At 37.9% G+C, this 22,008-nt stretch overlaps 1 protein-coding gene across 1 annotated transcript in view; it reads right to left on the bottom strand.

Annotated features, from left to right (window-relative positions):
- The window catches only part of LOC121876584 (zinc finger SWIM domain-containing protein 4-like), a 45,548-nt gene continuing 23,540 nt past the window's right edge, over positions 1–22,008 (bottom strand). Inside the window, exons 4-14 of the mRNA XM_042381789.1 lie at positions 13,685–13,833; positions 13,346–13,496; positions 12,455–12,600; positions 11,521–11,705; positions 10,774–10,958; positions 9,641–9,952; positions 8,016–8,433; positions 7,267–7,421; positions 6,792–6,955; positions 6,035–6,301; positions 1–4,506 (exon numbers count right to left, since the gene is read on the bottom strand). Of these exons, the coding sequence (XP_042237723.1) occupies positions 3,829–4,506; positions 6,035–6,301; positions 6,792–6,955; positions 7,267–7,421; positions 8,016–8,433; positions 9,641–9,952; positions 10,774–10,958; positions 11,521–11,705; positions 12,455–12,600; positions 13,346–13,496; positions 13,685–13,833 (2,810 nt within the window). The 3' untranslated portion in view covers positions 1–3,828. The remainder of the gene's footprint in view (positions 4,507–6,034; positions 6,302–6,791; positions 6,956–7,266; positions 7,422–8,015; positions 8,434–9,640; positions 9,953–10,773; positions 10,959–11,520; positions 11,706–12,454; positions 12,601–13,345; positions 13,497–13,684; positions 13,834–22,008) is intronic.

Below are 22,008 nucleotides of genomic sequence, written 5' to 3'. Positions count from 1 at the left end.
TCCTTGTAAAGTCTTTAATACAAATGTAAAAAATGGCAGAAACAATAATCATGACAGGACAAAAATGGGTTGGGAGTTTTGAAAGTGGAAATGGGTAAAGGATGGGTGGGTTAAAATGGTGGGGGTGGGGATATCTGCATAACTTAAATAAAAACAAGAACAAAACTCTTCTTTATGTCATCCACTTGTACTGTACACACTTGCATATGGCTTTGCAAAGATCCTGTATGCTTGAATTAAAAATTTGTGAATCACACGATAAATAATTCTAAACAGATAATGTTAATGGAACAGTTTAGCAATGGACACTTAGCATACATCCTTATTTACGTAACAAAAATATGTAAACAAACTTTCACATCATAAGTGTCCTTCATTCAGTTACACACACTTTCAACCACTCATAGAGGTTACCAAGTTTGAATAATCAGACAGTACTCTTCACACCATATTTCTTCAAAGAAATAATAAAGCATAATAATTCTGAACGAATATAAATAACAACAACTGAACTAAATGAGGATAACAACAATTTTCTTGACCACTGCCTTGAAAATACATAATTAATTCTAAAACATGAGACAGTAAAAGAAGAAATCTAGTTTATTTCCTTTAAAATTTTATAAATATTCTGTAGTAATCACCGAACGGATATGAACTTTTCAAGTTTGATGTACCGTATCATAACATAACGCATCCACTGGGATTCTAAATGTGTGAGGATTAATATGTATGCCCAGAAAGAGAGATTGAGATGAAGAGAGATATAAAGAGAGAATAACCTACCTAGTACTAAGCGACCCTAACATGTCACTCTACTATGTACAAGTTCCTACATATATTATACAATTCTCAAGCATTGACATGCATTTTACAGTATTCACATGCGTTTCACTTTATCTTACATTTTCATTTTAAGCAAATGATTGAAACATTGGGACAATTCAGTGCTTTGGACACAAGGACCTTGAGTGATATGCCTCTAGCTAAGATTGTCATGAATCAGATAGTGATCATGCAATTACTGATCACTCCTACATATTGATCACCTTTATATATCTGTACTGTGTATATATATATAAATATATATATATTATATATACACACACAAAATGATCACTCAGGTATGTACCATATCCTAATCCTTGTGCTATTATGAGGTTATATACTTTATGGATTTATGGCTTAAATATGATCTGTTATAACTTAAGGCTGTAGGCAAATTTGGCATGATGAAATAAATAGGATGCAATCATACTAGAGGTTGAACCTATCTAAAATACTGAGTGGTGTATACCCTTCAATCTGTCTTGAAATAGTGAAATACAGTACTCCCAAATGTAGATGCAATTAGCATCCAAATGTACAACTGCACTGAGATAAGCAAACTTGAATCTTTGCCTTGATAATTATTATCCCTACAGATACAACTCCTTCATAGTATTTCTCCTCATCTCATTTGCTTCATATATAGTTTGCCCATACAGGAAACATATAACTCAGAAAGAGGTAAAAACTTGCACTCTTCAACAAAAAGTACCCATTTATACCACTGGAAAAATATCCATGGCTTTCGTATGCTAGTTGGAAGTACACATAGACCTATACACAGACAATACACATCAAGTTTGGGCTCATGAAGCTTTTGCAGAGTTGGGCATTAAATTATTAACATTATTAATATATACAGGGACACTGTTAGATCACACATAGGACTTACAGTCTAGCGGTGTACATGTGCAATACGTAGCCGTTCTGGAAGTTTTGGGGAGGCATTGGTATCGACCAGCACAATGTAGTTTGTACATAAATAACTTAATACCAGTAGTAACACTAAGCAACAAAAGAAATTCCTTTGAAATAAAAAAAGGAAAAAACAAGCATGAACACTAGTTTTATTAAATATAACACTAATTAAACTATTAGCTTGCCAATGTGTCAAAACAGTTTAAATTCATATGACTAAACAAATCAACATGGCCTAGGAAAGTGAAACCTTCAACCTGTTCCACATCACCATAGAGTTCCAATAATACTCCTGACATTCTGACAGCACATAAATAAGGAGTAATTGAAGCACTCAAGGAAGTAGAAATGGAGGTGGAATCACCTGAAGTTAAAGATGCTAACTGAGACCTAAAACAACCATGCCATAGGGCACTGTGGCACCTTATACACTACACACATATTTATATACAGTTGGAAATCTACAGCCTAGAAAGAGACTTTTTTTGTCCTTAGACATGAGATCATATACATAACACACTGGACCTTTTGAAGATATGGCAAGACAGCAAACAAAAACAACCATCTACATAGGCCACGGCTGTGTTTGCTACATAAGAATACGGAGGTAGATCACTAAAGTGCATTATCGTCGGAAATTAACTTTGTTGAGAGAGGCAGCACTACAGTAGCACACAGTATTTCCGACTACATGTTTCCATTGGTTGTCACTCCTGCAGTACATTGACGTTAACATTTTGTGTATAGGTCAGGCAATGTGATCCTTAGGAATGGGTAATCCATCGCTCATATTACACAGGATTTTGAGCTTAATTGACAGCATACCTAAGGACCACAGGTTTCAGTCACATCACAATTTTAAATACTGTACTGTATTATCATGCGGAGTTTATTTTTTACAATTTTTTAAAACTTTTTTCTTATTTTCATCTTGTTCACTGTCCACTGTTTAGTAAGCTTTTCAGTGCTCTTGGCTTTATACTTAACAAAAAAATAAATAAATAAAAATCATATGATATCCAAATCAAGGGTACCAATGCTTATTTAATTATCAAGTTCTTTTGATATATTGCATTGAGTTTCAAATCTTTTGATCAGATACCCCTAATCCAGAGATATCTACATCAGTATCTGCATCCTCAACCCACATTCTGTTGTAGGGTAGAGACTGAGAGAGAGGCCTGACGATATAGGCTGCATCCACGACAGCTGAATGCTTAGGCTCTAGTAATTTCTTACCAGTTATGATTGACTGCTCTGGAGTTTTGAGACATATCACTGGCTGTTCAGGATAAGAGTATCTACTGAGCCTCAACATTCTATAGCTTGTGAACTTTGCCGTAGTTTGTACTGGAGTCCCTGACGGCGCCAACTCCGCGTGATATGGGCATAAGAGGTGGGATTCCACTTAGCATAGTATCACACTGTCTACTGGGCTTGCTTGCAGCTTTGGATTAGATGCAAAGTGCTAACCCATTTGTTTCTCACTAATCTTTGGTATAAATACACAGTACTTGCAAAAGCAATTGAATAAATAATATACGTACATAGTATTAAAAATAAAATGAGGATATCATTACGTTCTTAACACACGTAATTCAAGTTGCACATACCTTGAAATCAACATTAGTGACTTATCAACAATTTATGAGCTTGTACACATGACATTATCAGTCATTACATATTAAAAGGGAGAAATATGCAAAGGTTCTTTCAATGATATAAAAAAATTAAAAAATCTGCACCATGCCATGAGGATTAACAATGAGGAAATATGAACTTAAAGTGCTACATCACTATGCCTGATTTAAATAAACTTAAAATTAAACTTCCTTTTGAGGTCAAGCATCTCTAAGAGTCCGTATGTTTTATATAACATCACTGCTGATTGACATTTGATCCCAGAAGCAGATCATGATCATTGCAGCACCGTATTCAGTGTTTATTCACAGTTAAACTTCTGGCCTTAAAAAATGCAAAACTAATAATAATGACATTTTTTGAGCTTTCTGTTTAGTGGGAAGAACTTAATATTTTACTAAAACACTTTCTGCAATGTCGTTGATATTGATTCACCAGACATCAGCCAAATCGTTCCCTCACTAAGCACATAAGCTTTTTCTTACCCTTGTATGCCACTTTCATATTTTCAATTAGTTGTGCAAATTGAATGTGTCCATCATGGGCAAGCATGAATGTTTCATGAGCTTTAGTTAAGAAGTCAATAAAGTCTTGATAATGTCTAGGCGAGATATGAGTCAGGCGAGAATTTGTTGTGTTTATGTAGGCCAGAATTGTAGCTTCAAGGAGGCCTCGTAAAGGTGCTTTATCAAAGGCTAGAGGCTTTATTGGCCGACGTTTGGAGTCTGGACATGCCATGCCTGGTGCTGATAGGGAGCAACGTCGCAAGACATCAGATAACACAGTGGCACACTGGACATTCTTGATGAGCACTGGAAGAAGCTGGGATAGTTCAGCACGACCAAGTGAATGCGCTAATGCCACAGCCCAGTGGATATCATTAATTGCTGGGTGAGGATCCTGATTATATGCCAAATGTACACTCCGCATAGCCAACATGGCTAGAGTATAAGCACGGTGTGGATATCCACGATGTTCCATGTACCGTGCAATGGTAAAGAGTTGGGAGGATGACATGGTGTGGGCAGCAGCATCTACAACAACTTGGTAAGCTGTCTCAAATGATACTGGATCACTTTCACATAAGGTCAAGGCATTCAGAGCACAATTAGGTGGGTCCTGTAAATTTAAGATAAACAAGAAATTACAAAAGGTGAAAACATTTATCTAATAATAAAAAACCCTATAAATGCAATATTCATAAAAAAATTAAAATGATGCTTTATATTATAAATCTCATGTAATTTTTCCTTTTTTTTTTTAGCTGGGTTGTACAGGTGCTCCTCTACTTACAAACGAGTTATGTTCCTGAGGCTTGTTTGTAAGTCCAACTTTACTCTTGTAGATACCAAACATATAGTAAAAAATGAAAAGATTATGGATATTTAGTATAGCTATACCCTTTAATATAGTTTTAAAACCTGGTTCACTCTTCTCCTAAAAAAAACTTCTCCTCATAGGTAATGTTTGTTCTATCTGGAATTTTCTTCAAAATAATCCAGTCCCATCCACATTAAACACCTGTTCTGGCAGGTAACCCCCCCTCAGTGATGATGTTTGCATCGCTGAAAGTTTGTAAGTTGAACATTCTTAAGTAGAGGAGCACCTGTATATGAAGAATGTTACCCAAATAATCTGCTTGCTGATAATATTATAACCCTCAAAAATAGAAACCAAAAAAATAAATGGAAAATATCAATCAATTCTACCTGTTGGTTGGTTTCATATAAATTGAGTGAGTGTCATTTGCATTATGAAAAAAAAAACAAAGGGTTACTCAGCAAATTCACAGAAATGAGAAAGAAATAAAGGAACAACTAATGACAACAATACTGGTAAATAGGTGAAATAATATTGTAACAGCTAACCAGTCAGTTATAAGGCTAGTCTGCTTCATGAAGTTCAATGGCAAAACAAGTCCAACAGAAAAAAAATAATAGAAATACAGTAGGCTGAAAAATGTAGCCACATATAATTAATAAGTGACACTTGAAAAATAAATGTACTTTCCATGATACAAACCAGGCTGAATTTTGTAGTATTAAAGACAGAACAGAGGAGTGGATAAGGGAAGCAAATGACAAAGGAGATAAGTAGGAAAAGGGTATCCTGGAGGCTCTTATGATGGCCACCCCTCCAAAGAGCAATTCCCTGAAGGAGTGAGGCATAACATCTAAGATATAAAATATCCTATGCACTCGTCATTTCCATTTGTTCTCTTAGTTTTCACCCTAATTAGTTCCCTCCAGATGACTAATTGTTTTACTGTATTTAAAACCTTGCATTTCATCTACCTTTCTTTTAAATTTTTCACAATTCTCTTTGTTTTCCTCTCTAATCTCCTCTTACTGTACTCTCTTCTTTCATCATGCTTCACTTGTAACTGATGTTCATAGAATTCTTCTTAATAAGTATTGCCAACATCCATTTTTCCTGTACTCATATACAGTACACTAGTACACCTCTGCTACACTTTCTTAAGAATTTATTCTTGAATTGTTCATTATCTGATTCAACCCCTCCCCCTTCACATACTGTACATGTATCCTTCATTTAATAATTTTTTTAAATCTTTCAAACACATTCTCGTTTCTAAACTATTAAATAAAAGTGGCACAAAATACCAAGATTACATGAAAATACATACTTTAGTGGCACACTGCAAAGCTAGGGATCTAGCACAGGCAGGAAGCTCATCTGGTTTAGAACGGTCTAGCTGTAACCGCATGACTGTTGTGTGGCTCATGATAGTTGAGGCTACAGCTCCAGTTGCTTCAGTTGGAGTGAAGAGTGTGAACCAATTTTGCATGATGGAAATTAAAGCCGATACCCCTACTTCAGTTGCACAGGTAACCAACCAACGAACCATTTCTCGACGTCTCCAATTGAGTGAAGTAAGGGTCATCCGCATTACCTGTACAGCAAACAATGCAAAACTTAAAACACTGACAACTTGTTCTCTCCATGTATGGTATTTTAATAATCTACTTCTTGTATTCTTTGTAATGTAGTTGATTAACTTACTCTCAATACTGGAGATCCACCAGTTGCTTGAAATATTTATCAAATGTATCACTTGAGTGAAACTTTTAATTCTAACCTCCATGTTTTGACTTGCTACTGTGCTATAAGTAGTACTGTAGTTAGTGAAAATATAAATTGGCTAATGTGACCCCAGTTAGGATAGGTAGGGGAGCAATGCTACTGCAAAGGAATCCCTTTGTTTTAAGAGGAAGTTATCGAGTCAAAGATAATGATATACCGGTATGTATTGTACATGTGGTAAAATAATAAATGATTCTGATGAAAATATGCTTACGTGCAGGATATTTAATATCCTCGGTTATTATGATCATACTGTAAGTAAGAGCTGTTAAAAATCTGACTAAAATTTGAAGACTTACCTGAAGTCCTAGTTCCAGCGCAGCATTGAGAAGCAATGAATTTCTCTGGCCTTCCCCCGGTAGCCCAAGTCTAAAGGCATCCTGAGCAAGTTTAAAGAGATGCGAGGAACTATGAATATTCCTCAGAGCAGCATCCAGAACAGACCGTAGCCGCATAACATCATCTGAAACGAGAGGAATAAATAATTATCTTCAAGGAACCCGACTGATTTAATTACTACCGCATAAAACAAAATTCACTCTGTAAAATTCAACAATGGGGCTGACGATAAATGGCTTTAAAGTATATAATTTTTTGTCTAAAAATAATATCATGGTATCAACGACATGTATACAGAGATGGAATACAGCTGACAGACTGAGAGTTCCTGAAATACTGTATATACTGTACAGTATTTCAAAAAGCTTTACCGACTTTACTGAAGATAAGTAATGCAATCTATGCATAATTCAACAGAATGGAATTGGAACTTACTCTTTGCTGCATTTATCATGGTACAGGCAAGGGTACACTGCTGAGTTTCAATGTGGCCCAACGTGAACCAGCGGGGATATCGGGACAGCACCAATGAAGACACATTACCGTTAACTGGGTCATCAACATCATCGTGATCTTCCAGGATGGGTAATCTGAAACACAAAGATATGATTAATATTAAAAAAAAAGGCAGAAAGACCACTAGTATTACTAGTTACAAACAAATGCATTTATGAGAACTAAAGTTACTCTTACATGTTACAACTTATTTTACTACAGACAATAATAAATTCATATGAAATGGTACGGGTGGTCTAACATATGAATGATATTCCAATGAGTTGTTTGACTGTCACGAAAATGGCATGCAAGTTAGTTCTGCATATTATTTATCTGCTGTGAAAACATGAAAGAAATATATTTATTGTGTATGAAAAAATGTCATGCATTTACAATTGCCAAATTGATTCCCTAAGATAGATCTCTGTCAGCAATGTTTGAAAAGTATCTCTGTAAGTGTCTGCTGACCATGTCTCTCAACTGGATTTTGCAATAAATGACAATGAAATGAAGTTTTGGCCCCCCTCCAAAATCCCCCCCCCCCAAATTTTTACATAACATAAATGTTTACTCATCACATCAAGTCTTATATCTGTATCACATTAGCTTGAAAGTACAGTACAGGCATTTATAATTATGAGGGAATGATGTAATCTAATGATAAAAACATATGCAATACTACATACCTTATCGCTCTTAAAGCCAACTGATATGCCAAATCAGAATCATGTGGCAAAAGAGCAGTGAATAGGAACTTTGTGAAAGTATGCATTGGTACACTTTCAGGGTGGATGCCTTCACCAAGCCCGGAAAATGGTCCGCCCTCCAAAAGTAGTCTGGCTTGACGACGTAATACTGCTAGGAGAGGTGAGTCAAGATTAAGTTCTTGAAGTTTTAGTATCATTTTCTCTTCTTGCTTACAGGCCTTTTCCTGTGCGTACAGCCCAGGTGGCATAGCACGTTGCTGGCCAAGACCAATAAGTGCAGCTTCTAGGGCTAAGGTAAGGTAGGATTCCCAGGGATCACTGGAGCCTGGGATGGGAACGTGTCGATACCTCAGTGGCGCCAGATTTGTTGCATCTTCGTTAGCTACACCTAACCAATCTGTGGAGAAAATATAATGATAACAATCGAGTACTGAACACATTTATGGGAAATGACCACTTTACAGTGATGATGCACTTAATATATATCACCAATACACACACATAAGAACATAAGAATGGAGGAAACTGCAGCGGGCCTATTGGCCCATACTGGGCAGTCCCGTTTATACCCAACCCCTATTGCTCATATAAGCATCCAACAGTATTCACATAAAACAATCCTGCTGCATATTCTCTTTTAAACAGTCTACAGTATGTGCCAATTCACACAAAGTTGCTTCACATGTAGTACTTAAAAAAGTTATTTATATATCAATTTTATAAAAACCAATGCATCGGATACAATCATTTTATATAAATTATTTGAAAAATATCTCCAAAACTATAGGTAAAATATATATATATATATATATATATATATATATATATATATATATATATATATATATATATATATATATATATATATATATATATATATATATATATATATATATATATATATATATATATATATATATATATATATGCCATTGTAAATATCTGTGTCCCTTGGCCAAGGCCATATGTGACCATAAGGTTTCTTTGTATTAATTGAAATCTTCATGTCCAAAGAATGTTAAATACGAAATATTACAATACTTGACTCAGTAATTTATAATTCCATTTTTTAAAGAATTTTCCCTATAGCTGTCAATGTAAACTTGTGTCTCCCTAAAGCAGGTCCATATGTTCATCCAGGGGACTGCTTTTGATATATCTTTGGACTGTGTCAATGAGTTCTGCTATCTGGATGACATGTTCACTGTTGGGGGTAGTACTGAAGCTTGCTCAGTTGAAAGACTTAAAAGTAGCTGGAGGAAGTTTTGGGATCTGTTGCCTTTATTGACGGTGAGAGTACCTTCTCTGCATGCGAAAGGAAAGATGTATGCATTTTAAGAAGTGTGATGTTGTATGGCACTGAAACATGGGCAATTAAAGAGGATGATAAGTAAGCTTGAGCAAGCTGAAATAAGAATGGAGACGTAGATGCATAATGGGACATTGAAAAATGGGTAACCAAGTTTAGAGCTAAGAAGGTGGATGGGTATTAATAGTATAAGTGAGATTTTGTGTAGATGTAGGCTGATATATAAATACTATACAAAAACAAAAATTATTTTGTGACTGGCAAACTCTGTCTGTATCCAGAAAATAAAACTTACCACTATGATATTGGAATCTTGGTAAATCTTCAGGTAGGAGGGATGCTTCAGCTAATGTATCGAAGAGACAGGTTATAGGGTCTAAAGGATGTCCCACCCAACTTTCTAATGCTCCTGGACCAAGAGATCTACAAGCTCTTGAGGCAGAGCACCTAGGAAGCATTTCATCCCTTTTGCTTCCCCACCAAAGGTATGCTTCTCTCTGCGCCTGCTTTAGTGTTCGTACTACAGCTACTGCAAGTCTTAATGCTTCAGAGGTATAGCCATGAGATCTCAGAGCATCCACACGAGAACAAGCTATTGGTACAGGTTCTGTAATAAAGAACAATTGATCTTAATGTGGTATACTGTATTATATAATTTAAACTTAGATTAATGAGTAATTCAATTTGTAATATCAGAGAACACCCTGCTTTTAGGGAAATTTTCTTTTATTTAAAAACTCTCCAGCACTATTTTAACTTCATAAACACCAACACATCTGATTGAAAGAAACACTTGAATATTAAGAGCCCTTTCAGCTAGGATTGACAATGAATGCAATATCAAGCACATTAGGGAAAGTGTTATAACAAGTAATTCTTCAGAAAATGTATCATCTAGTATAATAAATATGTTGTGGTTTGTATTAATTTAATCTACTGCATTTCCTCTTCAGTGATAATTCATTCGAGTATAATATAATACTGTACATTTAGCTACAAAACAGAACTACACCAGCCATCTTCCTGAATTATTAGCAAAACACATGATAGCATAAGTACATATAGCTCATATTTCAGCACAGACTTCACTCATAATACACTGTATCTTCAGAAACAATTAGTTACCATAATTAAGTATTAAAAATTATTATAAGCAGCATATCATTAGTAATAATACTATCAGGGCACAGATGCTCTTTTAAAGTGTACTGATTCCAGGTTTTCATTGTACTGTACTGCATAGCACTGAAAATGGGTAAAGGTATATCACTAAATGCAGTACATGTATAGTGCAGTATACCTGCAGTTACTAAGGACCAAAACATAAAAAAGGTAAGCATTCATAAATTGTTTGAAAAACACATACACAACACATACAGTGCCGTATATACAGTCCAGCATACAAATAAAATAAGATAATGATATTACCATGCCAAAGTGGCTGCCCTTGTTCATTATAATAAGAAGAGGAATGTTGTGAAGTCCTTAGCACCGGAGTTTCACCAGCAAGGATTATTTGTAAGTGTTGGTCGTCCCAGGACATATTACAAGCATCTATGGCCCGATGGAATATTGTCCGGGGAGGGGCAGAGATCCTCCGTCGCTTGTGTCGTCTAGAGGAGAAAAATTAACCATAAGAAAATTTTATTTTTTCTTGAATTCTAATTGATGTTTATAAAAATCATAAGTACAGTACAATACAGTACATGTATTCTTTAACATCACTAAGCTCTTTTCTATTATAAAATACAAGTATGAAAAATTTACAGTATACTGTACCACAATCATAATTTGTAATTGATAAAACACATGCAATACAGTATATGCATACATTATATTCATATTATGGGAAACAAATGCAGGTGGTACTCATTTTTAAGTCTTGAAGTCTCTATATACAATGCTGCAGGGTGGCTGGACTCAAGAGTAAGCACTCACTTTATACAGACAGCATACAGCAAATGTAAACAGTAAGATGAATTTTGTAATACTGTACCTGTATTACCAATTTCTAAACATAATGTATATAGTAAATAAAATGTTCTGTCCCTGTACTGTACTCAGGTTAATAAAATCTTATGAATCATTGACATTTCAATTTGACATGTTTGTTAAACTGTACATCAGATTCTTACATGCCAAATGAAAATTTTATACAAAACAAGTTGTCCGTACCTGTGTGAAGATCTTCTATCTCTATCTCGGATTTCTCTTTGGTTGTGATGATGTAGATGGTTGTGATGATGACGATGGTAGTGGTCACGATTATTACCATCCCTATTTGGTTCTCTTCGCCTTAGTTCATTATCATCATCACTTGATTCTTCATCAGAGCTCAGGTAGTAAGCTGCTGAATGATTCTGAAAGAAAAACTCTTTTCATTAATTTGAAGACTAGAATAACCATGACCAATTAACCTTGACATTCTGAAGGCTTCCTTACATAAGTGCATTGACCAAGGAAATTCTTCTCATATGTACTAAACAATGCAATTAGGACCATGACATTTCATTATGAGAATATGAATGAACTTATTGTTTACAGGAATACAATAAGAGAATAAATCTATATGATCCATTTAATTCAAATGATGGAGAAAAAATTCTGAATACTGTCTAATGATGAGCAAGTCCTAATTATTGTAAAGGCTGATACTGATATATGACAAGGATATGAAGACACTATGTCCAAGAATACCAAATGTAGACACTAGACAGGCAATGAATTTTGTCCTTGTGTCTTTTATTACAAGCGGTAGTGTTATCTTACTCCCCAGCTCCTCCAACTCACAATTCCCTTATGATCGAGATAACTTCACCAGTACAATTCATCTAATTTCTTCTCCCATTGTATAAATCTAATGTCTTGGAATGTAAGGAGAAACTATGTGATTCAGGAGCATTACAGTTCAGTTGAACATTAAATTCCAAAAACATATATTTTAAGAGATGCAGACAGGTCTCTAAAATGAAGGAGGTTAACTAGATTTTCTACACAGGCAACATTCCATGAAATAAGGTATGACTGGAAATAAACAAACATACACATGTTATTATGTGGCATAAATGACCTTAAACACATTTTCAACATTATATTATATCATACTAACTCTGTCATTGTTGTCTTGATGTCTGTGATCTGGATCCTCAAGAGGACAAACATCTGTATGAGCCCACTGCTCCAGGGTTCTTTGCCACTGTTGTTTTTCTGATGTTCCACTGTGTGGGGCAAGTACCACACACACCCACAAAGCAGCTGATAAGAAAATAGAATTAAGTTAATATACGTTTTTAATGTAAAGTAAAAAACAAACAAACATGTACTGAATATACAGTATGTTGTGTTACCTACAAACATATCTTGCAAGATTGCATAGGTACCGTAAGCACAAAAATTTAATGACAAAGTAAGAGTCACGAGCTAGTGTCAAACCATAACAATGAAGAAACAAAACCAGCATATTCCTGATGACATACTTATGTGAATTCATCCACAATTGACTTTTACATAAACCGTCACATTTAACAATCAATCATGTTCTAGTTAGCAGCTGGCATGTAGCACCATAACATCTGCTGCTGACAATCAAAATCAATCTTTACACATTTATAATAACAGTAATAAGAGCTGGGAATTATTAGATGAATTACTGCTTATGCCTATAACAACAAGAATATTACCTACACTTATAATAATGTAGCTTAGTTTAATAATAATCAATCTTAACAATATTTATTAATATAAGCTTTTATATTTGATCATGATCATGATCATATCCATATACAGTATGCATGAAACTTAACCAGCTACAGTATTTAGACAAAGAATATTCAATGCAGTAGGTCCTCATCTGACCCTAGATCTTATACAGGGGAGAGAATTTCTATACTTTTCCCAAAGTTAATAAATTTCCATTAAACTTGTCCTTAATCAGCAAGTCGAATCTCAGGGGCAAGGAGGTATCAAATAAAACTAAAGTAAAGTTTTAAAAATTGCTCACCTATATGGTCCCAATGTTGCCGGCATTTGTCTGTCATGGGTGTACCCTGGGACTTCCAGAGTAAGAGTCTGGGGTCATTAAGGAATTGCTCAGTGATCATTGTGAGCATTTTAGCACCATTACTGTCTCTAGCACGAACCATCTCCCGCACCTGTTAAGAACACATGTAAGTGAAGTATTCTTACAGTACGCTACATAATACAGTACGGTTTAATCAGAATAATCCTGAGACAGTTCTATAACTTTCCCTTTTCACCAACAACATTACACACAAGTCAAAAAATCTCTACATACCAAAAGTGAAAAAAGATATAATGATTTATCCTCGTTTAAATTTACCTTAGTGAACATAAAGTATAGCTGCTTGTTGGCATTGTAATAACCCCCCTGGGTGAGGTACTGCCCAACCTGCTCCTTAACCTGCTCAGCATCTAAGTGCCAACAGTGCTCTTCTTCAGCACTACCTCCTGCAGTAGGATCTGGGGCTCCTGTTGAAGAGAAGATACATTATATACTTATGTTACATAAACTATAAATAACTTTTTACCCCCCCCCCAAAAAAAAAAAAAAAAATTGTTTAATTAAGATATACTACAGCATAAGCAGTGTTAATACTTCATTAGTTATTATGTCGCGATTTTTCAGCAACATTGTTTCATCATTACATTTCATAGTCTTCTGGTAAATTTGTTCAAAATTTCTGAACGAAATCGTCAAAAAGCACCGTGACTAATTAATTATGGTCAACAGCCAAAATGGTTCACATATGAGATCATGTTCACACAACTAATTTCATATTGCTGAATTCGAATCTGATATTTGTTTTGTTCTATCAGACCAGGTTTTATAAAAAATCAATAGATACAAATATTTAATATTCCATCACGTGTTGTGCAAAAGATGAGATTATCTCATGTGACTGTGCTTTCATGACTAATTTCATATTAATTGGATGTTTCATTCTACCATCAGACCTACTTTCTTAAAGAATAAAAAAAATAGTAAATATAGTAACATTATCGCGTCATGCAAGATACAATTTTAAACCTATCACAGATAAGCTCATAAAAAATTGTACCAAAAAACATAAGTTCAAATCCTTTATAATGACAAAATATGAAGTTCTAAAAGTGCTTCTGAACTTTACTCTTTCTCTTGTACAGCTTGCTCTCTTCTCGTTGCAGTGTCCAGCAATAGTCGCCCATCATGTTAGGACTGAATTGTCCCTGATATCTGCTCTCCATTATGGTGATATCTTGATGAAATCTTTCGCCGTGTTCATCACTAACGTCTCCAAGGTTACCTGGGAAAAATTCAATATGAGAGTGGAAAAAATGCAATTTCAAGGACATCCTTGCTCCCAATGCATGATAATTCTGAAGCATGGTTGTTACGATTTCTTTGTAGTTGTCAGCACGATAGTTTCCAAGAAAATTCTTTGACACATTGACAAATGATTCCCATGCTTTTTTCTCCAGTGGGTTCAATGTTTTGGTGAATTCGCTATCATTAACTAGTATACGAATTTATGGTCCATTCAAGACACCTGCTTTCAGCTTGGCTTCGGAAACCACACCACCTAGTTTCTGAGATAAGTATAGAGTCCCAACACCGAATTGATCCATAGGTTTGATGAAATTTTTAGCCAAACCGAGCTTTAGATGCAGTGGAGGTAAAATTATCTTTTCTGGATCTACAAGCGGATTGTGAGCACAGTTAAACCTTCCAGGCGCATCTCTTGGTCTTGTCGGCCAATCCTTTCTCACATAGTGCTCTGCATCAGCTCTGCTGTTCCACAAGCACAAAAAGCACATGTGCTTTGTGTAGCCACTCTGAAGGCCCAGTAGTAAACTGATGACTTTGAGATCGCCACATATCTTCCACTGGTGTTTCTCATATTCTATAGCGGCCAACAGAATTTTCATTGTTTCATAGCTCTCAGTCATTTTTGTTGCGTGTGCTATTGGGACAGATGGAAGCCGATTGCCATTGTGTAAAAGAACAGCTTTCAGAGAGTCTTTTCCTGAGTCTATAAACAGCCTCCAATCCTCTGTCTTGTATGTTTCAGACTTGCAGAGTTGTTGCATGAGAGATACTGCGTCCTCGCAATAACAAAGGTTGTTTGCCATCTCGAAAAATGCAGACAGCTGTCTATGTCGGTAACGCGCTGTAGTGATATGCACTCCATCTTCTAGCAGGTTACGCTGCTTTAGTCTGGATTCCAAAACTTCAGCCTTTTCTTTTGACAAGTTTAAGTCCCTGATGAGATCATGAAGCGCTTCTTGAGTAAATAGTTTAGGCCTGGTATTTTCAGAGTCATCCTGGTAGTCGTTTTCCATTGAGGTAGAGGTAGAATCGGAATCACTCAATTCTTGTTCAGTCGGTGGATTTGGGGCTGGAAGTTCAGCACTGTGCGGTACTGGTCGGATTGCAGAAGCAATATTGGGGTACTGTACCTTGCCTCGTGTCTTGATTTTTATTCCCTTAATATTTGTGAGACAGAAGTAGCAGTCACTACTGTGGTCTTTAGGTTCACGCCATATCATTGGTACAGCAAACGGCATTCCTGAACTTCGTTTACCACACATCCACTCGCTCAGGTGGTTAACACAAGACTTACAGGCTACATGAGGTGCCCATTTCTTGTCTTGGTCACCCAAATGACATTTGAAGTAACTTTTGTAGTTCAGTCGAACAGCTTTTGTGATTGGTTTCTTGAGGCTACCAGGAGTGAAGGCACCACATATGTAGCAAAAACTGTCAGCACCGTTCACACACTTGCGACGTTCCATGTTTTGTTAATTTCAGAGTAATTACAAATCATGCAGGTGTAGATATGCAATATCATGAATCAGCAAACTGAAACAAACAAAAAAGCACAAATCAGGACAAAATAATTGCATAAGTGGAGCCAATGAGCATATAAATTACTGTATGAATAGCATGGTACACTAAATACATAGATATGCTGGTTCTGGAAAACTGAGCCTGATACAGCTATACGAATGTCATAATTGAGTTCAGCACATACAATTACACTAGAATCAGACTGTTTTGATCCAGAACCATGTGAATTTTTTTTTATGTTGACCAGTGTATCAATCTACTAACAAATCTCGTCATGACTGAGAAATTGCGCTCGTCACGTACACTAGCTCCAGCTCAAAATCTTTCAATTCTTGGCCATCGCGAAAGTGTAACGTGAATTATCCACATAATTTATAAAATATACCAGCAACTTCCTGATGGATGTCAATAAGTTTCACTGATAGAGAACTATAGTGTCAAGGTTATCGGTGCATTAGTCTCCAGTTTCCGTAGCAAAATTATGCGAAAGTGAACAGTTGTATCTGGAACAATATGTTTCCAGCTTACGGCTTTAAGGATTAATTATAATACTTTTCTGTTGTGGTCGACTCTCAACTGCGGGATACGTCAACACTTTTTTCCGGCGTTCCATCATGCTTTGGCTTGTCCTTAACCGGGTGGATGATTGCATTAACTCAGCAACCCGAGGGGCAGCTTTGAAGCAGTCTTAATATCCAAACAGCTGACGACTCCACCAAGGAGATCACTAATGAAATCTTGCTGGGAAAAAAAATAATGAAGGATTTTTCTGGCCGCTGCACTAACCACCCACATCCTCCTCCCCATTTACCAGGAATAGACGTTCTGATCTTAGCCGATTTCTCGACTGTTTATTCAGTATTCAACGTCATGTCTAGTGCAGGGTCCTAGTGGAGATTAAAGGAGGTGAAACAAAATGGGTGACAACATACTAGGCGAGGTACACAGCGAGTGGTGTTAAACTGCTGAATGTGAAACACTGGGAATTGCAGTAACCCGTCTAACACTTCCACTGAGTTACGCTGACTGAGGCACCACAGTTTCTTTACTAAACATGCTTCTGTGACAATCTCCAACGTCAACTACTTTATTATAATATATATATATATATATATATATATATATATATATATATATATATATATTGAAGAAAGACACACCCACACTCATACACGCACGCACGCACTGCCAGGGCATTAGCATAAACAATGCCTATAAAACACTATGGTCTTTTAAAGCAACAAAATCCACGTACCCCTGAGACTCTTGCGACTATTCGGTGAGAATATCTAATTACATGCACAAAAAAGTCTTATTTCGTTGTATACAAAGTATCGTCATTTCATCAAAACTGTGTCATCCCCTTGGAATGGACTCTGAAACCTGCCATGTGGCATTCAAATTCGCCCTTGCGTCCAAAATCCTCCCTGATCAAATTGAGTCCCACATGAGCCGGGCCCCGCAGTGAGCATGACGACGGGGCCCATGAGCAGGGATAATAACTCCCGTGGTGCGCGTTTTCCTTGTGAGGGAAGATTACGTTTTCTGAAAGAGAGGAACTCGACAGAGGGTAATAGGCCTCGGGAGACGGGAAGGGAGCGTGGGACTGGGATTACGGCCCCTTCCACAGTGTGGGAGGGGAGTAGAACAGGGATGGGGTGGTGGGGGTAAATACACTGCTGACTCACTACAGTCTACACCAACGACGTAAAGGGGGATTTCCATTCTTCGTTATTTCACCGTCTACTGTTGTGTCAAGACGCACCACTAGAGTATGAATGTGAAGATCACGAATAGTGGAGTATAGTATGTGCTACCACCTCTCCCATCAATAAGAAGAATTCATAAAAAAAGGTTGCGTTCTTCAGCGGAGGGAGGGAGGGATGCTTGTTGATCACTCAAAAAGGTTGGTCAGCGGAATCTAGGGAAAAAAAAGTCAAAGGAAAAACCCATACCAAGCCTAGCCAAAATAGTGACTTATTTTCTTGTGACTTTTTCGGGTTACCCGTCAATGCCAACAGCTGGTGTGTGACTGACATGTGGTGTTCCTCCACATACTCACCTATAACAGTACCAAAAGGCAGGGGCATTATTATACAAACACACATACACATGTAGACACTAGAATAAATTTAAAACACGAAAACCTTTGGTCATAGACACACCAAACTGCAAGTATATAAAAGCTTGAATATACAGAACACTTATGTAAACAAGAAAGAATATGAGCACACACAGATGTACGACACGTGAACACCTGTGTGCGGTGTACTGTGTAAACTACGGCTTCCAGGTAGTATCGGGGTACCTGGGGGGTGATGCTGGTTCTTTCACAAAATGTGCCCAAATAACCCAATTTTTCAGCAGCTACCTGACCAAGCTATGGTATTTGGCTCCGATGGAAGTCTATTTTCCCAGGATAATCCTACAAATTGTACATCATCAGAACCAACTCGTCAAAATGATAACAAAAATCAACAGACGTAAAGACCATAAGTGAACGATATGAGTACCACTGAACAAGACCATAAGTGAGGAAGATGTTTACCCTCGTAAGATCATAACTCTGGTGAATACAGTTGAAAAAATCCCATTACCGGTTTCCAAAGTACTGACCGGAAACATCTCACAGGAAATCACGTACTGTCTGTATATAAGAAATGACAGGCATTACCCGTGTATGCCCTCACTACACTGACAGAACGGCCTGAATTTGTAGGTCTTTCAAGGTTGCAATCCATATCGTTCATATGACGTCTTACTTCTATTGAATACTGTGATCAACTTGACGACCCGGGACTGTTGTTGTATAATTGGTAGCATTTTAAAAAATGGCTTTATAATGGGGGGCGGGCAAATTTTTCAAAACGAGGTCAAATGAGAGAGAGAGAGAGAGAGAGATATTTAAATCATGTGAGGAAGGTGGACGTGAGACAAGAAGGGTGGGCGTGAGGCAGCAATAAGGGTGCAGGGCACACTGAAGGCGGCGGAGACTCGCAGGGTCGGCCAGTAACAACTCCCTCATGCAAACCACACATCGATTTCCACTTTCCTTAGCGATCCCCGCGGCCTTTTACATTCTGATGACAATGAAATAACAAAGTGAACAGAAACACGCTACCCACACATCGATCCACCTCCCCAACGCCGCTCTCTTCTCGATCTAATATTCATTAAAATCACATTATTGGTCCGCTTTTCCGATCAGTATATCAAATGTTTATCTTTATTCAGAATAAATATATGTAGAGAGCCGCGGCTAGTACCCACGCCTGCGATATAATCTGATGAGGTATTAATAAACAACGAAGCCAAGATGACATAATAACAGCGGGCAGCTCCTGGCTCTCAAACAATCACAGCGAACACGAGGTAAATCACAAAAATTGGCGGGGCGTGCGGAGGTAAATAAGTAGGACACAGTGAAAACAAATATTAAAGTGTTAGTTAATGATGGGGGTGAGACGTCAGCACCACGAACCCCGCACCCCATGTGGCCAGCCTCTGAGGGCCACAGTCATGGAGGTGTGGTCCCTCATAAGCGTTCCTCACTCCCATATATTACTATGAATACTAATATAGTTACCCCTACACACACACACACACTTAAAATACACACAATGTGACAAACGCACACGCATAACAGTTCCTGCAGACTTCTTGACAATCCTATACACAACATACCAAATCCTTACACACACACACACACACCTCTACCTTATTAGCTTCACTAATTTAATCCTTGGCAGTCATCTTCACTAAAAGATATCCACAAGTACTGAATATGCACCCATGCACGCCTCTCTTCTCTAGCTCTCAGAAATCCTACCCATACTACATACAACAAGCGTCAAACACACATAAATACAGTTATCACATCTAGTTCACAACGACTACAACATTACCTAAATGTTATATACAATACGTTCAATGGCTGACAAAATACCTATATTGAAAAAAAAATTACCCTTTTAGTATACACAAGTAACACCGAGAACGCCAATACTCCACAGAAGCGACACCAACTTCAATACAACCAATACAAAAGCAATAACACCAATGTTAACCTTAGCATAACCGAATCGATTCCTCCATACGCACTATATCAACACAACACTTGCTACGATCACAATTACCAACATAACACACGGTGGCAGAAAGCAGCGGGACCCACATAACATCTCCACCCCACACACTACATCAGTCTGAGTGGACACTGGGAATGACAGCGTGGTTCGCCCTCCACTACATCACACGCCTTCACCATTGCTCATCATACTTCTGTGTTTGGATTAACACACTACATGTAAATATTACTGCGTTTGTACTTTTCCTGCTGCTCTTGGGTAAATTAATTGAATTTGAAATAAAAAAACGAGCTGATATCACATAGTTATCCTCCTAATGGGAATATGATATATTATGACAGATCCAAAGTCATGGAATTGAAAATTTGTGTTGTAAATGTTATTGTCTAGGATGACAGCAATAAATGTCTCCTCGTCTTCCTCTCACACATTCGCCATACATCCACTCCAACTAATGGACCACCACAATTAAAAAGAGCCACCACTCCCACAAACATCACCTCCACGCCCACAGTCAATGGTGAACGCCCACAGAGGCAGCAGCAGGCACAGTGCGGGCGAAGGGGACCAGGCAAGGCTGTGACTTGTATCGACCTTGGCGCGGTGCTCCGGTGGGCAAACAAGGGGAATCAGAGGGAAGGTTTTCACACGCCCACGGCGCCCCTCATGTGGGCCGGCAGAGGGGAATCAGAGGGGAGTTTTCACACGCCTACTGCGCCCCCAGCCTGGGGTTCTCCCATTCTGCACGCCTTGTTTCGCCGCTATGAAGGCCAGGCTCAGCGCTCCTGCTGCTGACGTCAAAGGTAACACTGGCAAATGTTGAGATTACCGTTGATGAAGTGGTGGATGGAATAGTGGTTACGGAGGTGGTGGTGGTGGTGCAGAGGATAGCGGAGGCGAAGAGGGTATTGGTGGTCAGGTCGTTGTGCTTGTGGAGATAATACTGGTGGAGGTAAAAGAGGTGGAGAAGGTAATGGAGGCAGCAGTGAAGGAGGAGACGGTAGGTAGTGGCGTTGTACTGCTGGCAGCCCTGGCAGTGTTAAAACGTCGACAATAGTGACAAATTGTTTGCCAATCCCGGGGCCTTACTGTGGGGGTTCAGGGGGCGAGGCGGGTGGCGGCGCCCGCACTAGTGACAACGGTCTGCTGATCACACCACCTCCCCACTGTAAATACACACACACACCCTGCTGAAATCCATTACTCGCTATGTCCAATCAACTAACACGAACGCAAGCAACAAACAAACCCAACTAACACGCGAAAGAAGTCAACAAACACGAACGTCATCGACAAAGACGGGAACTCAACCGACACACGAACGCAATCAATAACCGATCCCATACGAATTCGACGAAATCAAGACGATCTCAACGAACATTCGAAAGTCTTGCCACATTAACCTAACAGCAGTGACTTTTCCAAACAGTCTCGGTCAATTATCTCACCCCAAGTCGCTCTACTCATTGCAATTCTTGCATGAAAGATTTATCGTGCTCTTGCGGGAAAGTTGTCGTAATCAAGGGATGGTTAAAGTAATACAGTAATGGTGTTTACGTTTATCTTAATGAGTGGGGGTTAAGGGGCCAAGGAACGTACTGAAATAGTCAATTCACACCTATCATTTGTCACTGCGTCACAGGTCCGTCGCACACACCAACAGCACACGACGCCATTTCAACAATAAACAAACCTTAAACAACGTTGTAATAATGCCTGCTGGCGGCC

The sequence above is a fragment of the Homarus americanus genome, unplaced genomic scaffold, assembly GCF_018991925.1.
Source record: "Homarus americanus isolate GMGI-L3 unplaced genomic scaffold, GMGI_Hamer_2.0 scaffold28, whole genome shotgun sequence".
Taxonomy (NCBI): domain Eukaryota; kingdom Metazoa; phylum Arthropoda; class Malacostraca; order Decapoda; family Nephropidae; genus Homarus; species Homarus americanus.
Note: the sequence above shows the minus strand (reverse complement) of the source record. Positions and strands in the feature narration are given on the sequence as shown.